This window comes from Aquarana catesbeiana, linkage group LG05 (assembly GCF_042186555.1).
Source record: "Aquarana catesbeiana isolate 2022-GZ linkage group LG05, ASM4218655v1, whole genome shotgun sequence".
Classification (NCBI taxonomy): domain Eukaryota; kingdom Metazoa; phylum Chordata; class Amphibia; order Anura; family Ranidae; genus Aquarana; species Aquarana catesbeiana.
The window spans coordinates 591,759,411-591,781,143 of NC_133328.1; the positions used below are offsets into that span (position 1 = coordinate 591,759,411).

At 41.6% G+C, this 21,733-nt stretch overlaps 1 protein-coding gene across 1 annotated transcript in view; it reads left to right on the plus strand.

Moving 5' to 3' along the window:
- The window catches only part of LOC141146080 (fibrocystin-L-like), a 364,397-nt gene that overhangs the window by 242,966 nt on the left and 99,698 nt on the right, over positions 1-21,733 (plus strand). Inside the window, exons 46-52 of the mRNA XM_073632840.1 lie at positions 239-318; positions 417-546; positions 684-813; positions 16,531-16,772; positions 18,728-18,864; positions 19,081-20,110; positions 21,296-21,487. Coding sequence (XP_073488941.1) covers positions 239-318; positions 417-546; positions 684-813; positions 16,531-16,772; positions 18,728-18,864; positions 19,081-20,110; positions 21,296-21,487 — 1,941 coding nt within the window. The remainder of the gene's footprint in view (positions 1-238; positions 319-416; positions 547-683; positions 814-16,530; positions 16,773-18,727; positions 18,865-19,080; positions 20,111-21,295; positions 21,488-21,733) is intronic.

A 21,733-nucleotide genomic window follows, 5' to 3' on the forward strand; every position in this document is an offset into this window, starting at 1 on the left:
GGACATTTCCATATATAGTCAGTATGTGTTTTGGCTGTGACATATTGAGCTCAGCTCTTGATGTGACCCAATTTAGTTTGGGCAGTACAGTAAAGTACACTGACGTATGATTGCTATTGTTTTATGTACTTTATTGTGTAGTGTTTTATTAAACAAGACCAGTATACATTATGTGTTTGGCTTCAGTGTAGGTAGGAAATATAAGAGTTTAATATACATACCCGTTTTTTTACATCAGGAGGAACTCTGGTTTTTGATGAAGCTGACATTGAGCTCCGGGCTGAGAATATTCTAATTACAGATAATGGTGTTATGCAGGTATGGCTGACCACAGTGGTACTCTATTCGTAAGAGAATCAATAGACTTAAATATAATTGACTATAATATGTTTGGTTTGCTTTATGTTTGTATTTAGGTTGGAACTGAGGCTGTCCCATTCCAGCACAAAGCTATCATCACTTTGCATGGACATTTACGCTCCCCAGAGCTACCTTTGTATGGGGCAAAAACATTGGCAGTCAGGCAAGGAACTTTGGATCTTCACGGTAAGAAAAATGTAATTTATTGAAATAAATTCCAATAAGGTAAATAAATGTATAGAAATCCAATATCTATGGAATAGCAGTAAAACATACTGAAAAAAACAGAGAAGGCCAATGAGACTCTTGTTGATGTTTTCCAGGTATTCCAGTGCCAGTAACTTGGACCCGTCTAGCGCAGACTGCGGAGGCTGGAAACTCTACTCTGTTTCTACAGCAAAGTGTGACTTGGAAAGCTGGGGATGAAATTGTGATTGCGTCAACTGGACACAGGTACATACCACACTATTCTTCACCAGTCACATCACACACCAACAATGTTTTACAAGGTGACATCCAAATTACCGCTGTCCGGTAGATGTTTGGCACCCTATAATGGTGATTGTAATGCCCTGTACACACGATCGGACATTGATCGGACATTCCGACAACAAAATCCATGGATTTTTTCCGATGGATGTTGGCTCAAACTTGTCTTGCATACACACGGTCGCACAAAGTTGTCGGAAAATCCGATCGTTCTGAAAGCAGTGATGTAAAACACGTACGTCGGGACTATAAACGGGGCAGTAGCCAATGGCTTTCGTCTCTTAATTTATTCTGAGCATGCGTGGCACTTTGGCACATGCGTGGCACTTCGGATTTGTGTATACACGATCGGAATTTCACTAATCGGATTTTGTTGTCGGAAAATTTTATATCCTGCTCTCAAACTTTGTGTGTCGGAAATTCAGACGGAAAAAGTCAGATGGAGCCCACACACGATCAGAATTTCTGACAACACAATCCGATCGCACTTTTTCCATCGGAAAATCCGACTGTGTGTACAGGACATAAAACTGGAGCTTTGAATATTTTTTTAAAAATGCAGGATTCTTTTCTCCATTGAATCTAAATCAAAGTGGAGGAAGAAACTTCATGTGTCAAATGACATGTGAGTAACATTATTAGTAACTGTACCTTGACTTCTTGTTTTAATGCACAAAAACAACCAGATTTCGCTAATGTAGAAAGCTTATGTATTTGTGCTTGGCAAAATTTTGATTTTCAAATAAATATGATAAAATAGATATGATTTTCAGTCACCTGTTCTGTTCCTAGCTATCTATATGTAAAGTAAAACCAAGTAATGGACATCTTTTTGAAGTTATACTAATACCCTATAGGACTGGTGATGGTGAAGATGATTTTGACAGTCTAGTGAAGGGAGTAAAGAGTGAATAATTAGCTGTCCTGCTGCCAAATGCTATTCCATTCAATAGAGATCTCTGGCTGTTGTTTTCACTGAAGTCAACACTTCTAGAAGTGTTGATCCGTTGTGTCCTATGCAGCACTCAGTGGCTCCTTCCATATCACTTCTGTGTCCTCTAGTGACATAGGGGTCAGTGAGTGGAACAAATGACTGCTCAGAGGAACACAAGAGATTTTCTGGAAGTGTTGGTTTCTGCACAGACTTTAGCCTGCAATTCCTGTTGATTGGTGCAACGTTTGGCAGGGTGGGCAGCAGGTGAGATATATAAGAGGGGTCTTCAAAACATTTCCACACTTTTATATTTTCGTTGCAAATGGTGAGGATGGGAGGAGTGGTAATTGGTCATGTCTGATCGTGTCATGTGACTAGTCTGTCTGGCAAGCTGGCTGACCTTGCAGTTTAGTATAATTTGTGTAATTTGTTTTTGAAATTGTTAATAAAAAGAGTTAAAAAAAGTGTGGAAACTTTTTGAAGAACCCTCATATTTACTTCATTCTTAACGGTTCAGTTTTTATTTCGACTTTCAAATTGCTGACATGGTTGCTTTACTTCCAATATTAGCAAGCCAGACTCTTCACCTTTTTCAGAATGGTAAACATGGAAAATACTAATAATTTCTGGTATGAAATCACTATAACACCACTACTTTTTTCCAGGTTTTTGTGTTCCAACCATCACTGGAACTAGTGAAATATTAATTCCTATGTCAGTGATAGCATGGCTAAGAAACAGACCAACAGCCTGTAAAATATGAAAATGTGGTAGTCTGGATTAGCCTTTCCTTTTCTTCCATTTCAGTTAATACAAAAACTCTACCAGTCACAAATTGTGACAGACCCAGCCAGGACAGGGGCTTTTGGAGAGGACTAGGGGCAAGCCTCCTACCCACTGATTATGGGCCACTGAGAGTGCAGATTATTCTCTAATTATGGACCACCACTTAATGGATGCTGAGAGCAAGGCTTGGATTACTTCTCTGAATAAGGACAATAAAGCTTCCCTTCTGGAGTGGATGGAAAGGTGTAATATTAATCTTGCGCAGGCTAATGGTCAGAGGGAATATGGTGGCCCTCCTGTAGACTTAGTTGAAGAGGCCTCTTCACTCGGGACAAAAATATTTATCAACCATAATCCTCAAGGGATCTATGAAGATAAATTAATTCCACTGTATCAGACTGCTGGGACATTGTATGTCCTCTGACGACTTGTCTAGTGGACAGAATACATAAATGTGTGTCTCTCCGATTGTGTGCCTCCTAGGTTGCAGTCCCAATGTTAATTGTGATAATTAAGTCACCTATTGTTTCTGTCAGTCTGCTCATCTCTTGAACAGGCAATTAATAATGTGACTTTGCATCTTGTTATTGAACCATTGTGGGATGTTTATATTTATGATAACGTGTAATGTACATATTATCCATCATGGAGGGGCTTGGTGCCGAATAGTCTAGGCGGGCACTGAGTCACCCAGGTGGCTAGATGTTTAACCGCTTCAATACAGGGCACTTTCACCCCCTTCCTGCCCAGGCCATTTTTTAGCTTTCAGCGCTGTTGCATTTTAAATGACAATCATGCAACACTGTACCTAAATTTTTTTTTAATCATTTTCTTCACACAAATAGAACTTTCTTTTAGTGGTATTTAATCACTGCTGGATTTTTATTTTTTACAAAAAAAAAAGAAAAAAGACCGAAAATCTTGAAAAAAAAGCTTTTCTTTGTTTCTGTCAGTATATTTTGTAAATAAGTAATTTTTTTCCTTCACTGATGTACGCTGATGAGGCTGCACTGATGGGCACCGATAGGCTGCACTGATGGGCACCGATAGGCTGCACTGATGGGCACTGATGAGGTGGCACTTATGGGCACTGATGAGGCGGCAATTATGGGCACTGATTAGGTGGCACTGATGAGGAGGCAATAATATGCAGCACTGATGGGCACTGATAGGTGGCACTGATATGCGGCACTGAGGAGCACTGATAGGTGGCACTGATGGGCAGCACTAGTGGGCACTGATAGGTGGCTCTGATGGGCGGCACTGGTGGACACTGATAGGCGGCACTGGTGGGCACTGATAGGTGGCACTGATAGGCGGCACTGATGGGAATGGATAGGCGGCACTGATGGGCGGCATTGATATGCGGCACTGATGGGCGGCATTGATATGCGGCACTGATGGGCATTGAGAAGTATTGTTTCCCCTTAGGGATGGGACTTTAAAGGCACAAGAGCCTAACTCATATTTAAAATTCCAAAGTTTAATTTAATAAAAAAAACAAAAAACAATATTCACATAAAGTAGAAAAAATATGAAAAATATATACAATATAGAGCTAAAAGTATGGGTACAAATTACTGCATCGTTTTTATACAAAACACCTGAATAGTGTATATAGAGGGGTTATATAAAAATAAGTTGCGCTCATATAACGTGATTGATCATGCATAGTGAAATATAATACTACTGAAAATGCAAAAAGTTTTAAATGAAAAAAACAATAAGTGAGGAACTAAAAAGAATTACATAAAGAAATCTATATTGAAAAAAGACTCTTCATCAATAAAAATGACAAAAAAATAAATTGAAAAAACACACAATTATGTCCACATATCAAAAAGAAAAGACAATAATGTTGAAAATAATAAGTTCAATGAGGAAATAGAATACAGATTCCTTCCACCTTCTCCAAGAAAGAGAAGAAGGGGGCGGGTTCTTGAGTTGAAAGAAACCCCACTCGATACGTGGGGACCCTTACCCAAACTGGTGGACCCCCTAAAGAGCAAGGTCATATACGCCAGCAAATTTAGCCCTCTGCAGGGTCTAATGGTCCTCCGTATTCCTGGAATCCTCCAGATATAACCAGAACTCCTCCACGGTATCCCGAATGGAAAACAGAAAATCCAGTCTGGGGGGGCGCACTGACAAATGACAAAAAGTCAGCAGTGCAAAAGGACAAAAAACTCCAATTGTGTAGTATCGTTAAAATGGTAGCCTTTATTGCTAAAGAAACGAGCGGATACAACCGCACAAAACATAGAAAATACTGCCAGGAAGCTATACTAAAAGAACACCCTTACTTCCGGGGTCACATGGGGCGTAATGACATCAGCACGTAGCACCGCTCTACATGTTTCGTCATACGTGCCGTCTTCCTGGGGCATGGGCCACGCGCTGAGCTATCACCTTTATATCGCATGAGGACAACCAGACCTCGTTTTCATCCGGACGCCATATTGTGACTCACAAAATGTTCTTAATACAAATAGAGAACACCAAGCCTTGATCTGATACGTATAGCCAATGAAGGTCAATTAAAAGGGGAAGCTACGATATTCGAAGGAGATTAGACTGTGTATAACACTATAACACAGTCCAATCACCTAAAATTCACAAGGAAAATATCTGAAATAGAGAAATATTTGAAAGTAAAAAATAATAAAAAATAATTTTAGATAAAAAATTATTATTAGGTAAAAAAATTATTTTAACAAACAAATTATTTCTTGGCATAAATCCCAAGTAGTAAATAGAATAATAACCAAAGATACACTAGGAGAAAAAAATGACGAATTAGTAGGCCAAAAGTATCATATTGAAATGATGCTCTCCGATGCAAAAAAAAGAACAATAAGAAGTTTTTATATCTTATAAGAAACAATTATCCAAAGCAGGTGACATCAAATATAACATTAGGCATTATCAATAAAAGCGTTAATTTCTATGTCAACATTCAGGCCAAGAGGCCTAAGACATCTCATTTTATATATCCAGCTCATTTCTAACTTGGAGATGGCACGTCTCTTGGGTCCCCCTCTCCAAGGTAGTTTAACCCCTTGCCAACCGCTGCATGACGTCGGCAGAATGGCACGCTGCGAGCACCGTGAGTGTGACCGCAGGTCCCATGGACTTGATGTCCGCCGGAAGTTCCACGATCGTCTCACGGAGAGGAAGAACGGGGAAATGCTGATGTAAACAAGCATTTCCCTGTTCTGTCTAGTGACAGGACACTGATCACAGCTCCCTGTGATCGGGAGCAGTGATCAGTGTCATGTCACACGTAGCCCATCCCCCCTACAGTTAGAACACATCCCTAGGACACACTTAACCCCTTCAGCGCCCCCTACAGGTTAACCCCTTCACTGCCAGTGTCATTTACACAGTAATTAGTGCATTTTTATAGCACTGATCGCTGTATAAATGACAATGGTCCCAAAATGGCGTCAAAAGTCGCAGTGATGATAAAAATCGCTGATCGCCGCCATTACTAGTAAAAAAAAATTATTAATAAAAATGCCATAAAACTATCCCCTATTTTTTAGACGCTATAACTTTTGCGCAAACCAATCAATAAACGCTTATTGTGATTTTTTTACCAAAAATATGTAGAAGAATACATATCAGCCTAAACTGAGGAAAAAAAATTATATTTATATATATATTTTTTGGGGATATTTATTATAGCAAAAAGTAAAAAATATTGCTTTTTTTTTCAAAATTGTCGCTATTTTTTTGTTTATAGTGCAAAAAATAAAAACCTCAGAGGTGATCAAATACCACCAAAAGAAAGCTCTATTTGTGGGAAAAAAAAGACATATATTTTGTTTGGGAGTTACGTCGCACGATCGCGCAATTGTCAGTTAAAGCGACACAGTGCCAAATCGCAAAAAAGTGCTCTGGTGTTTGGGCAGCCAAATGGTCTGGGTTTGAAGTGGTTAAGCCTGTCAATCCCAATGAAAGAAGTACCCTTAGGGTTCTGTTTATGTACCTCTAAGTAGTGTCTAGAGACAGGATGACCCTTGAAACCTCTCTTAATATTTCCAATGTGCTCATTTAATCTGACCTGCAGTGGTCGTACCGTACGTCCCACGTACTGAAACCCACAAGGGCAGGTCAGAAGATAGACAACATTGGGAGTAGAACAATTAATAAATTATTTTATTCTAAATTCCTGAGAGTTATTCGAGGAAGTAAATTTAATGGTTTTCGTATTCCAGATGGTATCAATAGAACATACCGCACAATTCTAATGCCGCGTACACACGGTCGGAATTTCTGACAACAAATGTTCGATGTGAGCTTGTTGTCGGAAATTCCGACCGTGTGTAGGCTCCATCGGACATTTTACGTCGGAATTTCAGACAAACAAAATTTGAGAGCTGAATCTCAAATTTTCCGACAACAAAATCTGTTCTCGTATATTCCGAGCGTGTGTACACAATTCCGATGCACAAAATTCCACGCATGCTTGGAATCAAGCAGAAGAGCTGCACTGGCTATTGAACTTCATTTTCTCAGCTTGTCATACGTGTTGTACGTCACCACGTTCTTGACGTTCGGAATTTCCGACAACATTTGTGTGACCGTGTGTATGCAAGACAAGTTTGAGCCAATATCCGTCGGAAAAAAATCATGGATTTTGTTGTCGGAATGTGCGATCGTGTGTACGCGGCATTACACTTCTAATAACCTATTAGGTTCTGAAAAAAACATTAGTTTGTTACCAGGGGGATCCCAAACACTAGGAGCTACAAGTTCTTTAATCGAAGGGACCCCCCTGAAAACTACTTGTGGTTTCTCAGGGAGAATAGATCCAAGTAAATGATCATGAGTTTTTTGATCGAAAAATGTTGATGTGAGTAACCTGTAACGAATGGATAGAAGAAATGATTCTCATATCTAGCAACTGGAAGTTTATCAACCAATAAATGGTCGCGATCCAATAGTTGGACTTACATAAGTTTTGGTTTAGAGTAGAGGCCTCATATCCTTTTTCTATAAACCTATCCGTCAGGATTTTGGCTTGTATATTGAAATCCTCCACTCTCGTGCAGTTGCGTCTCATTCGTACAAATTGGCTTTTAGGAACCGAATCGAGCCATGAGCTATGATGGCAACTGTCACGGGGGATGAAAGAATTGCGATCAGTGGTCTTAAAATAGGTGGAGGGCAACAATTCGTCACCCTCACACCAGATCTTTAGATCCAAAAAATGAATAGTGTATTGACTGGCTTCATACACTATACACATACACTGCGTAGTGCTATTTATGAAGCATTGGCCCTTTTGCGTATACAAAAACCTACCTAGAGATTCTCAATCCAAGGTGTGATGACATAAATAGACACTAAATGTAAGATAGGCTGAGTGGTACTCCGTGCTGCAACAAAAATTACCCCCAAGACATCAGTGGCTGCATGGAACACATAAGGCAGTGAATAAGTATCTCATAAAGGATACTGCACACAGCATCTATCAATCACTACTCAACAGCACCAAGAGACATACGGAGGGATCTATCTTGTGAACCCGCATCGTAGCATGTGGAAAAGTGATGGCCATACAAAATAGGTACTGATCAAACTCCTTTATATAACTCATTGTGAGTGCAGGGTGCATCCCCCTGAATGGGTGGGCAGAAAGCTCCACGTGTGGGAGCGTTCTGCTTCCCATAGCCAACATTGCACTAGGTCCCCCAGGCGATCAGCATGCGGAGATGCCCTGCCCACATCGCTGACATAGTAGGACGATGTCACGCATCGAAAGCCCACCGACATGCATGCTCCGGTCCCCATGTTGCATAGCAACAGCCGGCCGGGAGGAGCCAGGCCGGTTAGATGTCACATGAGCCCAAGGCCTGTCCCAACCTGGAAGAGCCGGCACCAAAAGAAAGGAAGACACAGCCAACCATCCATGAGAACTAATGAGGACACCATTGATCTCAGGACCCCAGGCCAGACGGCCGGCGCGTGTCAGGTGCGCACGGTACAGAACCCACCCAAAGCAGCCCCAGAGATAATGGAAAATTGAAAGGGAGAAACAAGAAAACAGAACATTAATAATAAATAAAGTTGCGCTAAATTGAAAAATCTCTTATAAGAGACCAAGTGGAGGTGAAACAAACAAAATAAATCAATCGAATGGTACAAATATGTGCAATAAATAAATTAATAAATTGAATATTGAAAATAAGTGTCCATATGCATCAATAGTGCATTGAAAATAAAAATTTGAAAATTAAAATAAATGTCTATATACACCAAAGGTGTAAGAAATAGTGTCCTTAAAACTTGTGTACACAGTTGATAAGTGTATGGAGGAGTAGGTGATGAGGACCACAACAGGTAGGATTCCGGATGACCACCTTCGCCCTTTAATGCCACAACTGACAGAAAAGGGTCTAAACCTGGAAGTGAAGCTCTATATATGAGAACCCTTACCAGAGCTGGTGGACCCCCTAAAGAGCAGGTCATACAGTTAGGCAGATAAAGCCCTCTGCGGGGACACGTGGATCTTCCAATATCTCCAATCGTTCGATTGCCTCAGATGGTTGGTGGAGAATTCGCAAAAAGGGATGATACACTCATCAGATGGATGTTCACAATCTGAAAAAAACACACTCGGGCTTAAAGCCACGAGTGAGCAAACAGAGAGGGACTCCGATCGTGTAGTAGATTAAAAACATAAAGTTTTAATGCTAAATAAAACGAGCAGGAGCTCGCAAAGGCATATACAAATAGGTTACATAAAAAGCCGGCTAGCTAAAATAAACAAACAAAACACCCATGTGCCGGGGTCACCTGTGGCGTGATTGTGTCAGCACAACGCACCGCCCTACATGTTTCACAGGCAGGAGGTCAGCCCACAGTCCCTTCCAAAACACACAGTGACAGTGGGTTCTGTCACATTGACAATAAGGGATGGCGGTCAATAAAGGTTTGGAGTGAAAGCTCGAAGCATGTAAAACGGAGATTCATAGAACTGTTTGAGCTTTTTAATTAATCTTGGGGATATTGGGCGGTACCAGTTATGATTGTTTAGGATTTTTTTGCACATAGTTACATATTGTTCTTTATTCATGATAACGATATTACCACCCTTGTCTGATGCTTTGATTGCCAAAGAGTGGTTGTTAGCTAGGTTTTGCAAAGCCTAATTTTTTTGGGTGTCAGATTCTCCTTATATTTAGAATGAGTAGACATTTTTTCAATGACTCTTGACATAAGCTTTAGGAAGCTTTAAGAAGACAGCCACATTGGGCATTGATGGGCAGCACTGATGAGCAGGCACTGATGGGCACTGAAAGGCAGTACTGACTAGTATCACTAATAGGCACTGATTGGTGTCACTGATGGGTACTGATTGGTGTCACTGATGGGTACTGGTTGATGGCACTGATGGGTACTGGTTGGTGGCACTGATTGACACTGATTGGTGGCACTGGGAGGCTTTACTGTAATCAGGGCACTGATGATCAGTGCCCTGATTACCTGTCCGGGTGTCCCCTGCGAGGAGATGCTGCTGATTGGCTCTCCTTGCCACACACTCTGTCAGTGTGAGGCGATGAGAGCCAATTACCGGCACTTCCGCATTTAAATGTGACCGACTGTGATTGGACACAGCTGATCACATGATTAAAGAGCCACGTCATCGACTTTTTACAGAGATCTCCCACATCTTGTCTGTGTACAATGTTTGGGGTAAAAAGGGCTGGTATTAGCTCTGGTTCTGCTTGGAACAGGTTGGAGGGCAGGAGGCATGGTTTGGTGGAAGAAGCACCTAACCGGGGTGCCAAGTGGTTCCGTCACATTTGGTGGCAAGCAGTGGGATGCTTCCTGAAGTCTGGGACATCCAAACCTCCACCAGGATCTGAGGTCCGGTTAGCAGAAGAGGAGAGGTACAGATACCAGCCGCCATGGAAGAGGAAGCCATAAGGAGAGTGCAAGAGATGCAGATGAAGCACAAAGGACCAGTGCCAACACAGGTACTGCTGGGATGGTATCACTCTGTCCGCTGGCAACTCTGGAAGGAAGAGCTGGAAGGACATCACTGCCAGGGAAAAATTCTCTTTTCCACCCAGGAAAGATACTGGTTGCGGTATGGATTGCAGGTACTGTTTTTGGGAGAACAACCCCACAAGGAGTGGACAGCTGAGTTAAGCAGGCTGGTCCAGGCAGAGATATGGCTGGACAAAAGTTACAGAGCCCTCCGGTGGCATGTAGCCCAAGCGTGCCCTTGGACAACGGATGACAGCCCAATGGAAGGCCTTGGCTATGGCAGCCCGGGACTTTTGTATGGGAAGCTGTCAGGGGACCCTGACTTTGGGAGCAATCTGGAGTGGCAGTTGGAGGAAATCATGGATTACAGAGAACAGATGCTGAACTACTTGGAAGTGCGCTGGGCACTGGAAGATATGGAGTTTCTAGCCCTTCAGGAATGGGAGCTGGAGAATACCTACAGATGGCTGCTAGACTCTGCTCAGCAGCAGGACTGGGCTCCTTTTGCCTGGGACTAGGGATGAGCCCAATGTTCGAGTCGAACGTAAGTTTGACTCGAACATCGGGTGTTCGCCTGTTCGCCGAATAGCAAACAATTTGCGGTGTTCGCTGCAAATTCGAAAGCCACGGAACAACGTTTAAAAGTCTATGGGACACTAACATGAAAAACCAAAAGTGCTAATTTTAAAGGCTTATATGCATGGTATTGTCATAAAAAGTGTTTGGGGACCGGGGACCTGGGACCTGCCCCAGGGGACATGTATCAATGCAAAAAAAAGTTTTAAAAAGGGCCGCTTTTTAGGGAGCAGTGATTTTAATAATGCTTAAAAGGAAACAATAAAAGTGAAATATTCCTTTAAATTTCGTACCTGGGGGGTGTCTATAGTATGCCTATAAAGTGGCGCATTTTTCCCATGTTTAGAACAGTCCCGCAGCACAATGACATTTCTAATAGAAAAAAAGTAATTTAAAACTGATTGCGGCTGTAATGAATTGTCGGGTCTCGGCAATACAGATAAAAGTCATTGAAAAAAAACGGCATGGGTTCCCCCCCAGTCCATTACCAGGCCCTTTGGGTCTGGTATGAATATTAAGGGGAACCCCAAACCAAAATTAAAAAAATAATTACGTGGGGGTCCCCCCAAATTCCATACCAGGCCCTTCAGGTCTGGTATTGATATTAAGGGGAACCCTGCGCCAAATTTTTTTTAAAAATGGCAAAGGGGTCCCCCTCAAAATGTGTGACCCCCAAAGTGACCCCCAAAGCACCTTGTCCCCATGTTGATGGGACAAGGGCCTCATCCCCACCACCCTTGCCCGGTGGTTGTGGGGGTCTGCGGGCGGGGGGCTTATTGGAATTTGGAAGCCCACTTTAACAAGGGGACCCCCAGATCCTGGCCCCCCCTATGTGAATTGGTAACGGGTACATTGTACCCCTACCATTTCACCAAAAAAAGTGTAAAAAATGTTAAAAAAGACAAGAGACAGCTTGGGACAAGTCCTTTATTAAAAAAAAAAAAAAACATTTCCAGCAATGTAAATCCATCTCGCGCCGATGACCGGAAAAAAAAAAAGGAACAGTTCCGCCTCCATGGGCGGGAGTAGCGTCACTCGACGGCCGCCTCCCATGGAGGCAGAACTGTTCTGGGTTTTTTTTCGGTCATCGGCGCAAGATGGATTTACAACGCTGGGAATTTTTTTTTTTTTTTTAAATAAAGGACTTGTCCCAAGCCGTCTCTTGTCTTTTTTAACATTTTTTACACTTTTTTTTAGGGAAATGGTAGGGGTACAATGTACCCGTTACCAATTCACATGGGGGGGCCGGGATCTGGGGGTCCCCTTGCCCGCAGACCCCCACAACCACTGGGCAAGGGTTGTGGGGATGAGACCCTTGTCCCCATCAACATGGGGACAAGGTGCTTTGGGGGTTACAGACCCCCAAAGAATCCTCCCCGTGTTAAGGGGAAGTGGCCTGGTACGGTTCAGGAGGGGGTGCTCTCTCGTCCCCCCTCTTTTCCTGCGGCCTGCCAGGTTGCGTGCTCGGATAAGGGTCTGGTACGGATTTTTGGGGGGACCCCTACGTCATTTTTTAAAAAAAATTTGGCGCAGGGTTCCCCTTAAAATCTATACCAGACCTGAAGGGCCTACACCATTTTTTTTTTAATTTGACGCAGGGTTCCCCTTAATATCCATACCAGACCTGAAGGGCCTGGTATGGAATTTGGGGGGACCCACGCAATTTTTTTTTAATTTTGGTTCGGGGTTCCCCTTAATATTTATACTAGACCCAAAGGACCTGGTAATGGACTGGGGGGAGAACCCATGCCGTTTTTTTCAATGACTTTTATCTGTATTGCCGAGACTCGACAATTCATTACAGCCGCGATCAGTGTTAAATTACTTTTTTTCCTTTAGAAATGTAATTTTGCTGTGGGACCGTTCTAAACACAGGAAAAATGCGGCACTTTACAGGCATACTATAGACACCCCCCCAGGTACGAAATTTGAAGGAATATTTCATTTTTATTGTTTCACTTTAAGCATTATTATAATCACTGCTCCCGAAAAAATTGCAGTTTTTAAAACTTTTTTTTGCATTGATACATGTCCCCTGGGGCAGGATCCAGGTCCCCAAACACTTTTTATGACAATACCATGCATATAAGCCTTTAAAATTAGCACTTTTGGTTTTTCATGTTCGTGTCCCATAGACGGTGTTCACGTGTTCAAACAAATTTTTTGCCTGTTCGCAAGTTCTGGTGCGATCCGAACTGGGGGGTGTTCGGCTCATCCTTACCTGGGACACAGAATTGTGTACGTTTTTAATAAAGAGTTCCAGTTTTGCATCTGAGCTAGTCCCATCTAGTATCTTGGGTGTAATATGCCGCTATAATACCTGGTTCCTGGTTCCAGATTGGAGAAAGCTATATCCTGACGGAAGCACCCAAGCGAGGTGCTGGACGGTTCCATCACACAAATGTATCAAATGTCGAGTCTTTATGAAGCAGTTTCTGACATTTCTCCTGGGTGAGGGAATGCTACTGCCTTCCACATGGTCGTCTACCATTGTGGTATTTTATTGGCTGGCACTCTCATTGCTCACTCCTGGTTGGTTGATTGTGATGGTTTGGGGATATACAGTTGTGTGAAAAAGTATTTGCCCCCTTCCTGATTTTTTTTTTTGTGCATATTTCTCACACTTAAATTATTCAGATCATCAAACAAATTTTAATATTACACAAAGATATCCCAAGTAAATCCAAGATGCAGTTTTTTCTAATTTTTATTTCATTTATTAAGGAATGTGAAAAAGTAATTGCCCCCTCCCATGCTGAAGCATGAATGAACTGTGATTAACCACAATGTTTTGGAAAGCTTAGTTAAATTGCACTTGCCACAACAAGGCCTGATTACTGCCAGACCTGTTGAATCAAGAAATCACATAAACAGAAGCTGTCTGAAGCATGCTAACAGAAAGCCATACATCATGCCACAATCTAAACAAGTTCAAGAATGGATTAGAAACAAAGTAATGTACATATATTGGTCTAGGAAGGGTTTCAAAGCCATTTCTAAGGCTTTGGAACTCCAGTGAACCATGGGGAGAGCCATTATCCACAAATGGAGATAACTTGGAACAGTGGTGAACCTTCCCAAGAGTGGCCAGCCTACAAAAATTACTTCAAGAGCATGACGACGACTCATCCAGGAGGTCATAAAAAAACCCAGAACAACATCTAAAGAACTGCAGGCCTCACTTACCTCAGGTAAGATCTGTGTTCATGAGTCAACAATAAGAAAGAGACAAAAATGACATCCATGGGAGAGTTCCAAAGTCACTGCTGACCAAAAAGAACACAGAGGCTCATCTCACATTTACCAAAAAACATCTTGACCAAGACTTTTAGGCAAATATTCTGTGGACTGATAAGACAAAAATGTAAATTTTTGGAAGGTGTGTTTCCCAATACATCTGGCATAAAATTAATACAGCATTTCATAACAAGAACATCATACCAACAGTCAGACATGGTGGTGGTTGTGTGATGGTCTGGCGCTGCTTTGCAGCTTCAGGACCCAGACGACTTACAATAATTGATGGAACCATGAATTGAGCTCTACCAGAAAATCCTAAAGGAGAATGTCCGACCATCAGTTCATGATCTCAAGCTTAAGTGCACTTGGGTTATGCAGCAGGACAATGATCAGAAACACAACAGCAAGTCCACATCCAAATGGTTCAAACAAAACAAAATGTAGGTTCTGGAGTAGCCTAGTCAAAGCCTGGATTTAAATCCAATTAAGATGCTGTATCATGACCTTACACAGGCTGTTCATGCTGTAAAAACCCTCCAATGTGGCTGAATTTAAAACAATTCTGGAAAGAAGAGTGGGCCAAAATTTCTCCACAGCAATGCGAAAGACTCATTGCCAGTTATCGCAAATGCTTGATTGCAGTTGTTGCTGCCAAGGGTGGCACAACCAGTTATGTAAAAAAGAAAGTATTATGGTTTAGGTTTAGGGGCAATTACTTTTTTACACAACTGTGTATGTATATATATATATATATATATATATATATATATATATATATATATACACACACATACATACAGTACTGTGCAAACGTTTTAGGCAGGTGTGAAGAAATGCTGTAGAGTAAGAATGCTTTCAAAAATGTATATTTTAATTGTTTGTTTTCATCAATTTACAAAACGCAAAGTGAGTGAACAGAAGAGAAATCGAAATTAAATCAGTAATTGGTGTGACTACCCTTTGGCTTCCAATTAGCATTAATTTTTCTAGATGCACACAGTACTTGTACACACAATTTTGAAGGGACTTGGCAGGCTGTTCCAAACATTGTGGAAAACCAACCACAGATCTTCTGTGGATGTAGGCTGCCTCAGATCTTTCTGTCTCTTCATGTAATCTCAGGCAGACTCAATGATATTGTGGTCAGGGCTCTGTTGGGGTCAAACCATCACTTTCAGGACTCATTGTTCTTCTTTATGGTGAAGATAATTCTTAGTGACATTGCCTGCATGTTTGGGGTCTTGTCCTGCTGCAGAATACATTTGGGGCCAATCACACATCTCCCTGATGGTATGGCATGTGGATAAGTATCTGCCTGTATTTCTCAGCATTGAGGGCAATTGATCAGGCAATATTGAGGACCGTAGACACAGTGGTCAGCCAAGGAAATGTAATGCAGCAGATGAAAGATAAGTCATGCTTTCTTCCCTTTGACATTGGAACTATACTGTATATATGTACATAGGTGTGCGCAGCCCATTGAATTAGGGTGTGCACCCCAAAGCTCAGACACACGTCTTTCTCTGCAGCCTCAGTTGCACGGGACAGTGAATGAATGGGAAGTGCTCTGTGCGGAGTACTTCCTGGTTATTCACAAATGGTAGCATAGTAAACACATTGTACTATGCTTCAGTTATGAATGGACACAGTGAGCGAGTGTACTCACTGTGTTCATTTAGAAAAGGAAGGGGCTGGTAAGTTACATATTTACTAACCCCTTCCCCTGCTCTCCATCCTGAAACATACCCTGCAGCAGTCGGGGGGAGAGGAGAGGAAGGAAGCCAGCAGCACTATGGGGTGGGGGGCCAATAAGGTGGGAAAAGCCCAGGCAGTAGGGGGAATTGGCACCGCACATAGTTATTAGGGTGTGCCCAGGCACACCTGGCACACCCCCTGCGCACACCTATGTATATGTATTATATCTAGCATTAGCTGAACTTATTGCAACTCCGTGCTTGAGAAGGATATGTTAACTAAAAAGTAGTGACTTGTTTATCATAAATAAAATGGAATAATAACAAAGCATTTAGTTGATATGCAAATTTTTGCAGTTCAATATGGATTGTTATTTATTAAGCAATTTGTGCAGCACTTTGACAGGATCACATTCTGATGGCCTTATATGTGCATTATTTTCACAATAGGAATAGTCAAATGCAGAATGAAAAGATGACTATACAATCTGTGTCTGCTGATGGCAAAAACCTGACTCTAAGTCAGCCACTGGTGTACCAGCACCTAGGCATATCAGTCACTTTGCCCGATGGAACAGTCTTTGAAGCTAGAGCTGAAGTTGGCCTTCTTACAAGAAACATTCTGGTTAGAGGTTTCACCAATGCAGAATGGAGTGACACAATACCAGCCTGTCCAGATGGATTTGATACAGGTAATGTACTGTTTTCTATAGCATTTGTTTCAGCCATGTTTATGCATTGTCTAAATAGATCTGTTTTTTAGATGAATTCTCAAGTCTTATAAGTATATCATGAGTCTCAGGTTAGATCATGTGCAGACAGCAGTGGATTTACAGTATCAGCCTAGCCAAGTGTGGCCTTTATACTTCTGAGTCACTGGCCCTGGGCAGGTAGCAAATGGATAACAGAGAAAAGTAATTCCTTATCAATGTGACTGACTATGCCCTATGCTGTAAATATGGCTCTCAAAACCAGCTGTCACCAACAACTCTGGTGCCCTCTGACAATCAGGACCTGATCAGAGTGTTTTCCCATCATATGATCACTATTTCCACTATGATATAGTGATCACATGCACGTTAAAGGCTTCAGTGGGATGGCTATGCAATCTATTTAAGGCTACTTTCACACTGAGGTGGGCTGGCGCTGGCTGTAAAGCGGCACTATATTTAGCGCCGCTTTACAGTCGTTTTAGCGACACTATTCGCCCGCTAGCATGGCGGTTTTAACCCCCGCTAGCGGCCAAAAAAGGGTTAAAACCGCCCACAAAGCCCTGCTTTGCCGGCGGGTTTGCAGCCCTGCCCCATTGTTTTCAATGGGAAGGGGCACTTTAGGAGCGGTGAATACACTGCTCCTACATCGCTCCAAAGATGCGGCTCACAGGACTTCTTTGACCGTCCTGCAAGTGCACCGCTCCAGTGTGAAAGCCCTCGTCGCTTTCACATTGGAGTGAATTGAGCGGCTCTTTCAGGGCGCTTTGTAGGCGCTATTTTTAGTACTTTAGCACCTGCAAAGCGCCTCAGTGTGAAAGCAGCCTAATAGTGCTGTTATCAGACACAATTACATTTACAAACAAGTAGACTCTAGATGGACTTTTTGGGCATCACAATACACACAGTCATCTAAAAATAAGTAGTTTATTTATACAAAAAAAATCTAAAAATGACAAATAGTGTGAAGTTAAAAATTCCTAGCACCATATGCTGGTAAAACTACCACATATATAGCACCATAACCATTCATAGGCTAAACTGTAGTATAGTAATGTATAGGTTGATGTAAAGGGTAGAAAAACTCGGAGCTCTACATGTTTCGCGCTGACACATTTCTTCAGGAGCTTGAAGTATTGTAGTAGATAATCAACTGCCCAGGGTTGTCCTGGTATTGTACAACATAAGTTAGACACTGTACCAGCAAAGGTATTACATTTACAATATTTAAAAAGTATACTGTATATATAATTTATATGGCAATCAAAAAAAGTTTAAGAAATAAATTTTTTCATATTTTTGCATTTTGCAGCCTGTAGTTTAAAAAAAAACAGGGTCTTTACTAAAACAGTGTATCAAATGAAAGTATTTTATGTTGCTATTCCCAAATAAAGAGTGGACCTCTAACAAATAAGGTAGGTTGAAGTATACGGCGGTACCATCGTTCTTGCAATAGTGATTATAGAGAGCTGGGGGCAATCCCCATTATGTCCCCAGAAACAATGGGAGAATGGATTATCTCAGTACCAAAACATTTACAATGGCATAGTAAAAACTATTTACTATGCCATTGTAAATTTTTGGGTACCGAGATAGTCCATTTTCATTTGTTTCTGGGAACATAGTGGGGATTGCCCCCAGCTCTCTATAATTGCTTTTCACAAAAGTATCCAAACTTAGCTCTCCATAAAGTCTTAGAGACACACAGAGATCATCGACACAGGCGTATAGTGTTCCACCTCTTACTCCTGCCTATTCCATCAGCAAAGGGTTGAGGTGCCTATCGAGGTAGAAGAGTCCATAGTCTTGCTAGTATAATATGAATATAGGGAATTAAATTGTTATCAAAGGTATGGGTTTTGGAACTGTGCATGTCCCATTTGCTCTTTACACTACCTTGTTGAACATACCTGAGGGTGTACCATGTCTTGTTCCAGGTGAATTCGCTACACAAACATGTTTCCAGGGAAGGTTTGGAGAGACAATAGGAAGTGATCAGTTTGGCGGATGTATAATGTTTCATGCACCAGAGCCTGACAAGCTGCAGTCCATTGGAAGAATAGAATATGTGGAGGTAACTGATATGTTTCTGAGATACTGGGGATATGTGTACATTGCTAACCTTAGACTTAACAAGCAGTTAAGGGGGGGCCCCACTGCTAAGGTTTTTTTTTCTATTCCCAGAGTTCAGCTTTAAGCTCTACTTTTATAATCAGTTTAGAGTAGACTGTAGCATAAACATTTCAGAAGAGAAACATAAAACATAGGAACTATACTGTATGTCTTTCAGGTTTTCAATGCAGGTCAAGCTTTCAAGTTGGGACGCTATCCTATTCACTGGCATTTAATGGGCGATGTCCAGTATACGTCATATGTACGGGGCTGTGGGATCCACCAGACCTACAACAGAGCAGTAACTATACACAACACTCACCATCTTCTTGTTGAACACAATGTCATTTATGATATCATGGGTGGAGCCTTCTTCATTGAGGATGGCATAGAACATGGCAATGTGCTTCAGTACAACCTGGCAGTATTTGTCCAGCAAAGTACCAGTCTACAGAATGATGACATCACACCAGCAGCGTATTGGGTAACAAATCCCAACAACACCATTAGGCACAATGCAGCTGCTGGTGGCACACATTTTGGTTTTTGGTACAAAATGAACGACCACCCAGATGGTCTATCCTACGACCCGAACATTTGCCAGAAACGAGTGCCACTTGGTGAATTTTACAACAACACTGTCCATTCTCAGGGGTGGTTTGGCATCTGGATATTTGAAGAGTACTTTCCCATGGAAACAGGATCTTGCAGTTCTTCTACACCATCTCCTGCTGTTTTTAAATCATTGACCACATGGAACTGTCAGAAAGGGGCTGAATGGGTAAATGGAGGGGCTCTTCAGTTTCATAACTTCACCATGGTAAATAATGAAGTTTCTGGCATAGAAACCAAGAGAGTCATTTCATCTTATGTCGGTGAATGGGGTGAGACCTATGGAGCTGTCCTTAAGAATGCTATCATTGTGGGCCATCTGGATGAACTAGGACTTGGTTCTAGTTATTGCACAACTAGGGGCATAACTCTGCCATTTGATGAAGGACTGACAGTATCATCAGTCAAGTTTATGAATTTTGACAGACCAAACTGTACAGCGATTGCAGTGACATCAGTTACTGAACTGTGCAGTGACAGGTGTGGAGGATGGAGTGCAAGGTTTAATGGAATAGAATATTTTAATGTACCCAACAAGGCTGGATTCCGGTGGGAACATGAAGTTGTTTTAACTGATATGGATGGGACTCTTACAGGTAATTTTTTTTCTTTAAAATTGGGTTAGTGCTAATGATTATTATCTAGAGCCATGCCCAAAACCCAAAGAAGGTAATCTAACACCCAATGCAAACATAGATATTACCCACCCCCAACCCCCAACCCCCAAAAAACTAAAATTTGTGTATAGCTTATATACTATATGACCAAAAATTTCTGACCACTCCTCCAAATTATTGAGCTCAGTAGTTTTTAGTGGAGGGTATTGTTAATGCTACAGCATACAAAGACATTTTACATAAGTTTAGGGCCACAGTTTAGGAAAGGTCATTTTCGGTTCCAGCATGACTACATCCCAGTGCACAAAGCCAGCTTCCTAAAGACTTATGCTGGCCATACACTATACAAAAAATTGGCCGAAAAATCGTTCGTATAGACACTTCGTTCGTTTTTCGGCAAGTTAATGGGCACAAATCGATAATCATTTGTGATGTTTTTGTGGAGAAAAAACGAACGGGAAGTTTGGAAAATTTCTGTCGAACGTACGATAAATTGCAAGGTTAATGTGTTTCCCGTCCGAACTGTCTGCACTAGGTATATGTAAAAAAACGAACAAAAAATTATTTATTCATGTCCACTGAACAATTTATCGGTCATTACATGATGGCACGATCGTTTGCGTTCACGGTCGAACGTTCGTTTTTCGAAAATGTGTTCGGCCGATTTTTCGTATAGTGTATGGCCAGCATTAGTTTGGAAACGTTGGTGTGGAAAGTCATAAGCCAACTATTTGGGCACACACTCTAAAATCGTGTGCTAAGCCTTCTAAAAAGAGTGAGGGCTGTTATAGTGACAAATGGAGCTGGGGGGCTACATATTAAAGACAATGTTCAACAAGCTTACTATATATAGATGTGCTGATCAGGTGTTCACAAACCTTTGGCCAAATAGTATAATTGGGAATGCTCAGATACTCCATCAGCCTCTCAGCAGGGTGGTTCCCTTGATTTTAAGCTTGCAGAAGCCAGTGCTGGAATCCGAAAGGCTGATAGAGTTGCTCAAAGCTTTTCTTACCTTTTTCCTATAGTGAGTAGGTACAAATGGCTCTAAATATCTGCATCCACCAGCCAATCCTAGAAATTTCAGAGATAAAATTAAGGAGTTCATACCACTTTTATATCACCCACAATTTTTAAATCATGAAATACATTATTTTCATATAGGAATTACAGGAGGAAAGGTGGTACCAGCAAGCGGGTTGCTTGACCCATCACAGTGCAGTCAACATAGTGATTGGAGTGCTGGTTTCCCTGGTTCTGTCTGTAACGCCACCGTAAGTTTCCACCGAATGGCATTCAATAACCCATCTCCATCCTCCCTTCTCTGGAAAGATGTCATTATTTCCAACTCCTTTGGTAAGTTTTTTGGTTTATTGGCTTTGCACAAAACTCCTAGTAAACTCCAAGTAAACATGGAACAATGTTCCCCACAGCTGCGTGCATTAGCATAAAGCTTTCTTTTTATTACATTGTAATTTTTTCTTTTTTGTTCTCTCTTTTTCTTTTTGTCTTCCTATCCTTTTCTATTTGAGGTTCTTCTACTTTCCTTTAATTACCTCCTGTTCTTTTCCTTTCCTTTTTTGCTTTTTCTGGCTAATTTTT